This window comes from Barbus barbus (genome assembly GCF_936440315.1).
Source record: "Barbus barbus genome assembly, chromosome: 35".
In the NCBI taxonomy this organism is placed as follows: domain Eukaryota; kingdom Metazoa; phylum Chordata; class Actinopteri; order Cypriniformes; family Cyprinidae; genus Barbus; species Barbus barbus.
This window is the reverse complement of record NC_136763.1, coordinates 21,827,446-21,837,884: the sequence shown is the minus strand read 5'-3', so window position 1 is coordinate 21,837,884 and position 10,439 is coordinate 21,827,446. Positions and strand designations below refer to the sequence as shown.

General features: G+C 43.5%; 1 protein-coding gene across 1 annotated transcript; it reads left to right on the top strand.

The window, feature by feature from the left end:
- The first annotated feature begins 632 nt into the window (after positions 1–632).
- On the top strand, positions 633–7,747 carry LOC306855024 (uncharacterized protein). The gene is made up of 11 exons (XM_079393405.1): positions 633–1,378; positions 1,474–1,563; positions 1,637–1,717; positions 1,809–1,883; positions 2,321–2,849; positions 2,948–3,275; positions 3,377–4,178; positions 4,450–4,656; positions 5,939–6,291; positions 6,370–6,875; positions 6,955–7,747. Exons 5-11 carry the CDS (start codon positions 2,602–2,604, stop codon positions 7,418–7,420), a joined length of 2,910 nt encoding a protein of 969 aa, XP_079249531.1. The 5' UTR covers positions 633–1,378; positions 1,474–1,563; positions 1,637–1,717; positions 1,809–1,883; positions 2,321–2,601; the 3' UTR covers positions 7,421–7,747.
- The last annotated feature ends 2,692 nt before the right edge of the window (positions 7,748–10,439 follow it).

The window sequence follows — 10,439 nt, the reverse complement described above, 5'->3', positions numbered from 1 at the left end:
TTTAAAAAACCAGATCATATTATGTGATTATCTTGCAGCATATTATTAACTACAGCTATTAAAAACTTTTTTGTTAATTGAAAGAAAGATATTAAATGAGAAAGTTACATTAAATAAAAATATGAAATAAAATGAAACACTACAATTACTAACCTAAATAGTGATTGAAAAAAAACATGACAAAAATAATAAATATTGAACTAAAATTTAAATAAAGACTGAAAATATAAAGCTAATTTAAAATATTAATAAAAACTGTAATAGCATATAAAAAATACTAAAGTAACACAGTTGTGCTGCCCCATTTATTTATTTTAATTTTACATTCATGGTTTAAGACGACAGCATTGGAAACAGAAGGAAATTTCAGACTTCATATTTGACTTTACATATTTGATATATCAGGGATTCCTGTCCTCTGTAGAAAACTCATCATCAAGCCAGTTTATGGTTATGGCCATGTTTATTACCACAGTAATATGGTTTACATGTAGCTTGTTAAATTATCGTTACACACTTAACGTACAGGTATCTTTCAGATTGCTAGAGGTAATAGTCTCTTTCTGATTTTCATTTCAGAAAATGTACGCATACCCTGTTTTTCCCCGCCAATCGGCAACATCAACCCGACTCCTCATGGCGCCATCGGCGGAGGCAAAGCGCCTTGAAAATGTGGAGTCTGGAAGGGCCAAATCTAACGAGGAGGTGCTGGCAGAGGCCAGTTCTTTTGTCAGCACAAACGGTGGAGACCCCAGTGACCAGTTTTTAGTACTGGCTCACTGCAAACTTCAGTTTGGGAAGTACCAGGGCCAGAGATTTAGATGGCTCCTGGAAAACTCTCTGGGGTACGCAGTGTATTTGGTGCTCAGCATTTCCAAAGACACAGCGCAAAAAAACCCTCTGTCAGAAAATAAACAACTGTTCCTACAGTACACTTCTCATATTAGAGAGATGGCAGAAGAAGTGGAGAAGTATGAGAGGAAGCAGGAAATGCAAGCGGAAGCCCGGGCAACTGGAGACCAAGGCTACTTGATGGTGGAGTTTGGTGACTTCCAGGGCCGGTCCATGAAGGATGTTTATGAGGACCAGAGCAAGGAGGCCCAAGCCCTCATCAGGTACCTGGTTAAGGCAGATGCCAGGCCCAACACCAACATGGCCATTTTCAAAACGTATGTCCTGAAAAGACGGGCTTCTGTTGTGGGCGCCAGTGTACGTCAGCCTGCACATCCACCTGCAGCCTCCAGTGCCTCTGCACCTCCACCTGCAGCCATCCGAGCTGGTGTACAGCAGATCGCCACAGTGAAAGCGCTGCTGGCACGTGGAAAACATTTGTCTCCTTCACAGGTGGCGAGAAAACTCTTGTCACCAGTTAAACCCTGTGAGTACAAGTGTGAATACTGAATTTTCCCTACAACAGTTCTACATGTATTCATTTATCATTATGGCAAACTTGTCCACTTTGTCTGTTTCCAGATCCATTACTGCAGTCCGCTTTACCTCCTCCAGCAACAGAACTCCCAGCCCGAAGATCCACATCGGCCCAAAAGCAGCTTTTCGCTACTGGTAAGCAAGCACCATCTGACATACGTTTCTCTGTTTATTGTTCAGAGTAACAGATTTAACATTTGTGCTCCAGGCACTTCCGTTCCCACTGCTGATGATGATGATGAGGAGCTGGTATTTGCTGCATCACAGTGTGAAGCACAGCTAAATACAGGTTTGGCATATGACACAAATGCACATATTAAAAGAATGTTTTGTGAAAACACTGAGAAGACACTTTTAAATATTTTTTGTTTACAATACAGAATTATGTCACATCAAGCCTCAAGCGGGATGCATTCTTTGAGTGCACTTCTTCAAAACCTTAAGGATATCCAAAGGTGTCAGTGTATTTATTTGCGTTGCCAAACTTACCCCTTGTTAAACAATCACCGGATAACTTTTTCACACCGCTTGCTCTACTCACTCACTCTTTAGCTCCCCCTCAGCAGATAGGATGGTGGAGATTCTTTGTTCTAATGATTAGAGGGACAGTTTTTCCTTACTGCATCTGTGTGCATGCTTCATGTCTGTGGGCATCATTACTTTATACTGAATTCATCACACCTCATTTTCCTTATTCCATTCCATCTGATCCTCAATAAAGTGCACACTGTGTTTTTTGCTTCTTAACACTAGTACCATTTTCTTCACTAATTATTAATACTTGTCCAAAATTACTGCTTCACAGGCTACTTCAGTTGTGGGCTGCATTCATGGCATATTACTATCAAATGCAACAGTCATCCTTACATTGTTTTTGTTACTGTTCACTCAGAGGCCTGTGCCGGCCCGTCTCCATTAGCAGAAGCAGCCAAAACACCAGATCCTGCACATCATCAGCCACCAGCTGAGCTTCCAAGTCACTGGAAAGATCATCTTCCACCTTTCCAGCATGAGTGGATCCGGAACACTCTATTTAAAGCCAACCCGCGAACCGGCAAGCCACAACTAGTGCCCCAGCTGAAGCTTTGGTGGTATCCTCCTCAGCCCCCTTTAATTCACTCTCAGCCACCTGCCTCACCCGACCTCTTTTTCTGTCGCCCCCTTTTCTTATGGATGCCGCTGAAGATGTGGTTGTTTCCTCTTGTCTGTGTTCGCCCAGACTGTGGTAAGCACAGACTTACTGCAGCAGGACTTTACCGTACCGTGCGCAAGGTCTTGGACATCGACGGGTGGTATGACCTGGCCACTGAGTATCTGGAATGCAAACGCTGCAAAAAGAAATATCCTGCCTGGTCCGAGGACATCTTAGGACAGCTGGATATGGGCCACCGCAGTCAGTTTCCAGCTTTGCTGACATACAGGTAATTCATAATGACAATCATTCATTATTAGGCGCCTTTATTTGTGTTATTCTTTACCAACCAAAAGTATTTGCATGATTATACTGTTGTTTCCTTAGATACACATGTGACAACCGGGTGCTGAGGATGATGAGGGAGAGGACACTGGGCAACAGTGTGACTCAGCTTTACAAGAAGCTGATGGAACAGCACAGTGAGGCATGGACACAACGTGTCCTGCAGTACCTGACTGCCTGCGAACCATTCACAAGGTCCTCCCTTGTGCAGCCTCTTGTGTTTGCTGAGCCTCCCATTTTACCTGCTCTACCTAAACCTAAGTGGCTGTTAGCCGTGTACGCCAGGGATGTTCTGGGGCGACTGCACGAGGTCAAGGCCAAAATAACATCTGTCTTTGGCTGTGTTCTCAAGATGGACTCCACAAAAAAGGTATTTTTTTCAGACCTGTTTTTATCCAGAAATTTGCCAGATATGGATATGTGTGTGTACATAATGAACACAGTTTTTGACCCTTTTATTTTTCCCAATAGGTCACAAAGAAACTTGCTGGTGCTGCTTCAGGAACAGCTGCCTGGTGCACAAATGTGGGAAATGAACACGGGCAAGTCCTTGTCTCTGTGCTGACAGCCGCCGAGGGACATGGACTGGACGCAATGGCAGATGGCCTGATGAAACGCTACCGGGAGGCAGGAGAGGCAGCCCCAAAAGTGATGTACGTGGACAGAGATTGCTGCAGTCAGCACGGCCAGTCTCGGGTGAAGATCATGTTTTCGGAGTGGGAAGAGCTTGAAGTGCGCCTCGACATCTGGCATTTCATGCGGCGATTTGCTGCAGGTGTCACGACAGAGGCTCATCCGCTCTACGGGATCTTCATGGCACGTCTGTCCACGTGCATCTTTCAGTGGGATCCAGAGGATGTGGCTGCTCTTCGCCGTGCAAAGGAGGATGAGCTGGCAGCAAAGAAGACTGGCCACATCTCGGAAAGGGCGGTCAGTGCTCGCATTACCCGGAGGGAGTTGGCACTGCACTGCCGGAGGAGGACCAGGGGGCTGGAGGAGACCACCAGATCGATTGGATCACTGATCGATCTGTTTGACAGTGCAGACGGAAAGGACACTCTGGGAGTTCCTCTGCTGGACCACGAACGGATCCAGCAGATATGGAAGGAACAGCGGAAGCACGTTCCGTGTATCCAAGACCCAGAGAACTTTCCGCTCTACATGAAGACGAGGACACTGAAGAAAGGCGGTGTGGAGCTGTGCTGCTACAGGTGTGCCCGTGGCTCTACCTCCTTGGAGTCATTCCACCTCCACCTGAACCGTTTTATTCCAGGTATTACATACATATGAATTACTAATTTTTCTGTAAAATATATAAGCACTGTAACTGCTTCCATTACTTTAAAAGTAATGTCACATTAATAAATGCAGTTTATAAATTACAGTTATTTTACTGTAGTAGCTCTGGTTATAATGACAATAATTTTTCATGTAACTACATTACTCTATTACATGTAACAAGTTACTTCATAGCACCTCATGTGTAGTACATATCTTGAACATATGTGACATATAAAAGCCTTTTTTGTTTATTTAACTTTTAGGAACCAGTGCCAGTGATGCGCATTTTCAGGCCTATCTCCTTGAGGGCTTGATGCGTTGGAACGAAGACCGGATGGAAGACGCCATAAAAGGAACGCCCTCCATGCGGTCATATGGCAGTGCCATGAGAGAGGCTGTGGACCAGCTTAGCCGAACAGTCTTTAGGAAGCCCTGGGATGAGCGCTATCGTCCTCCTGGAGCATATACAGGCAAGAAATTAATTTGTTCTTTTGTAATATTCTACTAAATTATGTATTTAGCCTTTAACCTGTTTAATCCCATTGTTTCCCAGACATAAAAATATCCAGATGATGTGTCATTAGTAACTCTTTGAAATAATCAATAATAATTATTTATATATTTGTTTTTTTTTTGGAAAAGTGTGTGAAAATTTCTGTTTTATGGTCAGTCACAAGTAGCCCAGCTATTTTAAACTCTGTTTCATCACATTCTAGGGTTACTATTATGCATATTAACCGTTACACTTTATTTTGATAGTCCACTTTAGACATTCTACTAACTTTAAGTTACTTTGTAACTACATGTCAACTAATTCTCAGTAGGGTAGGTTTATGGTTAGTAGAATAAGTTGACATATACTTGCAAAGTTTCTAATAGTCAGTATGTTGTATGTTGTGGACGAATCAAAATAAAGTGTTAGAAGATATTAAGCAGGCAGTCTACTAATACTCTAATGACTGCTAGTTGACATGGAGTTGCAAAGTACTGTTAGTAGAATGTCTAAAGTGGACTATTGAAATACAGTGTTACCATAAAAACCCTTGTACAACACTGATAGGAATACTGAGTTAAAAGACAAAAAACAATACAACCTTCAACGTATTTCAAAATTGTTACTTTTATTGTAACATATATCATAAAATTGTTATATTAGTGCTACCAGTATTACAACATAAATATTGAAACTTATTTGTGACATTTGAACTTTTAATTTAGTGCAATATTTTGTAATTTTAGACATTTTAGTGCAGCTTTCACTAACAACTGCAATTGGATTTATATGTATACCTAAATTCACTGTTATCCCACCGGAATGTTTACTCATTCTTTGACCACACTCAACAAAACTGACTAATTGTGAATTCATATATTAATACTAGACACCTTAAAGATAATGTGGACCAAAAATCTTTGTCGTATGTTAACACACTTTAACTGGTGTGTTTAGCTGGTGCAATTTTGTTTTGGAGCTTTGATGCAGTCATCATCTTCTCAAGGTGAAAACAGGAAATAAACTGCTCTGGTCATGTGACAATTTGCAGTAACCATGTGAAACTGCACATATTTAATTGAGACGCTTTATTTTTTCCATATTTGCAGGAAATGCACTAAAACACCAGTCAGTAAGGTTTTTAGAGCTTTATAAGTTAAAACCTTTTTTACATTCACTATTGTGGGGATTAAATGTCTTAATGTACTAGACAAAATATTAAGAACACTTTCTTTTTTCCCCCCATTTTATTCTTATAGGTGAATTGCTGGGAATGGAGTACCTTTACAGCCAGACTGGCAAAACACTGACTCCAGTGCTCCAGAACCCAGAGGAGGAAGACAGGCTGGTGGAGGAAGTTGATGACCAGGACCTGCAAGATGAGGGGTTTGAGGAAGAGATCATGGAGGACATCACAGTTCCAGTGCTGTATGAGGATGACCCCTGCCGTAATCTCGAAAACAGCCCCTCATCTTTGCCTCTGCCTCAGTCCCCATCGTCACTGGCTGAACCGGCCACATCATCTGGTGGAGAAGGACAGCCTCTTGCCCCTGCCCCTTCAGAGCTGTCACAGCCATGCCACACTGGAAGCAGTCTCTCCGACGAGGCTCAGGTAAGACACTTTAAGGGCTTTATTTAATTCCAATCTGATTTTATTCCACATATATTAACATTAATCTGCATTTACTAGGGAGCAGTCATTGGACCTGATGGCATCGCTGGGTGGGACAAGGTCCAGGATCTGGCTGGTTACCTGGTGGGTCTTCGTGAGGCTCCTTACCTCACTGACCTGCAGGTGACAGAGGCCATCCAGCTGTGGACAGCTCTTCCTGAAACTGATAAACAGCGGGTCAACTATCAGCCTCGACATCAGCCTCAGCTCACACATGGGCGCTTTAAAGCACCGAAGCGGTCCGGAGTCACACCGGGTGTGGAGAGTGTGAAACGGTGTCTGATTGGACATCCTGGGGGTCCAGCGCAGTGGCCCAACACCAGCCGCTTGGTTGAGGCCATTTGTATCCAGCTTTGTGCTTTACACAAGTCGCCGACCAAGAAGGCTGGAGTTTGCACCCCCAGGTGGTCTAAAATCCTCTCAGATTACCACCACATCCGAGAGCTGGTGCTTAACAGTCGCAGGCTGATGGATGAAACAATGATCCAGCTGTTTGAGCTAAACCAGAAGACACTCATTCAGTGGTAAGCAAGGCACATTATTTGCTTCAAATTAATTGAATACTTCTAAACATATATATAATACAAGTAATTTATTTTTCAGGTTTCAACGGCGGCAGAAGAATCAGAAAATGAGTGTCCTCGCTCAGGGACTGACTTCACCTGACCCAATTGCTGTGGCCGATACGCAGCTTCCTCCACCGAGGGAAAAATTGGATGAAGCGCCATCGACATCAGGCCCAAAACATCCATTTGTCCTTCTGCCAAATCGAGAAGGACAGGCTCCAATTCTGCGACCAGGTCGACGGCCCGCTGCTGCCACCACAGAGTGCCCCATTGCACCTGCCCCTACAGCACCAGGAGCTATGCAGCACATTTCAGCACCTGGGTCATTGTTAGGCACACTAGTCCTTAACCCGGACATGACTGTGGCAATGGTGATTCCCTCTTCTGCTGCTTCGACATCTGTTGCAGGCCCAGCTCCACCTGCTCCTGTGTCTGATGCTCCTGTGTCCCGTTACACCCAGAGGAACAGGCGCCGGTGGGCTCTGGAGGAGGAAAGTCCATAAGAGGAAATATGTGCGAGGGGTTACCTTTAACACATGCAGCAAATGTGGGCAGCCTAAAACTAAAGAGTTTGGCCATAGCCGATATGGTAATGCCACATTTTGCTCTCGTGCCTCAGATGGCAAATCTTTAGATGACTGGTTGGCAGAACAGCGGCAGCAAAATAAAGGCCAAACTCCACCACATCAATAAATAATATAATTCCTGTATATATTACATGGGCCCACTCTTTCATATTGTCCTGTATCCTCCTCAATAAATAATTTATTTCCTGTATATATGTTGTATATATTACAGGTATTCGTTTTAATAAAACATTTTACATTTGAACATTTGAAGTGTCTTTTGATCAGATAAATTAAATCTGATAAATCATCAAATTATATCCCACACACAAAAAACATCTTTGAAGAAACATTTTTATTAATTTGATTTAACCCTAAACATAAACCTGTAATATGCTTTTTAAAAATAATATACACAAAATAATATCAATCAACTACTGAAACATTTTATTAATTTTATTTAACCATAAACATAAACCTGTAATATGCTCTTTAAAAATAATATACACAAAATAATAAATATCAATCAACTATTGAAACATTTTTATTAATTTGATTTAACCCTAAACATAAACCTGTAATATGCTTTTTAAAAATAATATACACAAAATAATATAAATCAACTACTGAAACATTTTTATTAATTTTATTTAACCCTAAACATAAGCATGTCATATACATTTTTTTAAATAATATACACAAAATAATAAATATCAATCAATAATGTCCAGGGCGTGATTAATGAAAAAAGCAGGTGGGGATGGGGGGCATGTTTTTAATACGACGGAAACGGTTCACGTGATGATTCTTACACTGTTTCGAATCGCTCCAATCGGATCGCGAATCATTTGATTCAGAAACGACTCAGTCGCGCAGTGCATGGGTTCGAATCCGGCCCGCGGAGGGTGACTTGTTTCATATGTAACTAAAACTGCTTCATAACGCACAATAACATGTAATAATATAGCCCGAATATTGTTGCAGGGGAAATTTGTCGCGCACTTCCGTTTTCGGCGTCTTTTTCGCTTGTGCGGGAGCGCAAAGATTGGGACCCTTCCTATGCTAAGCAAGCGCTCTACCATTTGAGCTAATTCCCCTGGCTGGGGAAGTGCGATGTCCCCTCAGCTTCTCCCCTCTGTTTCCCACACTGGCTTAAAGTCTAAGGGACATTTGACCCTTTCAGCTGTCCTCCCTAAGATCCCACTTCATGTTAGGTCCAGTCCCATTCTTAAATCCATTCAGAGGCCAACTTTCCTTCATTTGCCTTTGAAATTGTCTCAAAGTATTTGATTATTTCCATGTTAGTTCATGTTCTTTCCTTGGTTGTTGCTGTAGTTGATCTTTCAGGCTCGTTGGTCTAGGGGTATGATTCTCGCTTTGGGTGCGAGAGGTCCCGGGTTCAAATCCCGGACGAGCCCGTGAGGAGGCTTGGTCCTGAAGCTGTTTTGTCTCTTTAGTGTCACTTGCAATCAGGAAGTTTTTGGCCAGAATGCCAGGAAAAGCCATGCCGGTTAGCTCAGTTGGTTAGAGCGTGGTGCTAATAACGCCAAGGTCGAGGGTTCGATCCCTGTACGGGCCAGCCACTTTTGTTCTCTGGGAGCTCAGCTCTGCTCTTCTGGCAAAGTGACGGGTGGTCCCACAGAAAAACCAACTGGCTAAAAAGGGTGCAGTTGTGGCCGAAATAGCTCAGTTGGGAGAGCGTTAGACTGAAGATCTGAAGGTCCCTGGTTCGATCCCGGGTTTCGGCAGTTGTCCCCTGTCTTTTCCTTTTGATCGAGGGGTCCAGAGAACAAAATTCACTGGGATCCAACCCCACTGTCTAACTCAGGGGTGGGGAACATTGATCCTGGAGGGCCACTCCCCTGCAGAGTTTAGCTCCAACCCTGAAAAACCCTGGAAAAAAAAAATACCTAACTGCATCATGAAGATCTTGATTAGCTGCTTCAGGTGTGTTTGATTAGGGGTTGTAGCTAAACTCTGCAGGGACACCGGCCCTACAAGATCAACGATCCCCACTCCTGGTCTAACTGCTTCCCCACAGCCACAGCGCTATCTGCCTACCAGACGGCCGCCAGCAAAGCGGTGTTGGTTCCGTGGTGTAACGGTTAGCACTCTGGACTTTGAATCCAGTGATCCGAGTTCAAATCTCGGTGGAACCTGTAAGCTTTATTGCTGCAAAAAAAAAGCAAAAGTTTGTGGGTCCTGCTTGCGAGCCTGTAAGTTATTTAGTCTTTGTGGCCCTGTGACCAGCAGCTGCACCTGTAGAGGTTCCATGGTGTAATGGTTAGCACTCTGGACTCTGAATCCAGCGATCCGAGTTCAAATCTCGGTGGGACCTGTTTTACCACCAATTTGCCCAGGGACCGGTTGGAAAAACTTTTTGGCAGCAGGGAGCCCCAAAAGCGCACGTAGGGAGTGTCACTTCCTAGCATCAATGCGCAGTCTGTCTCTTTAGGGAAGTGAGCGTAAAAGGTCAGGACCTAGCTTGGAGAACGCAGGTATCTATCCCGCTACCGCTCGCATGCTAAGCAAACGTTCTACCATTTGAGGTAATTCCCCTGGCCGTCGTGGGGTGCTATGTCCATCGCTCCGAAATACGCCTTCGAAGAGCCACCGCTATTATAACGGGCTTGAAGAAAAGAGGCCATCTCTCCTCTGTGCTGGCACCTTTGCACTAGCGCCATTTAGTTGTACAATTAACCGAGAGATTTTGCTTTTTTGTTTTTGAATCCCTTCTTGGTCTTGTTACCCCAGTATATATGTATGTGGATTCCTGTATTACGTAGGCTACCTTTGGATAACTCAGGTCGTGCAGCCAGATTCTCCCCTCTGTTTCCCACACTGGATTAAAGTCTAAGGGACATCTGACCCTTTCAGCTGTCCTCCGTAAGATCCCTCTACATGTTAGGCCCAGCCTCAATTTTAAATCTTTTCAGAGGCCAAATTTCCTCCATTT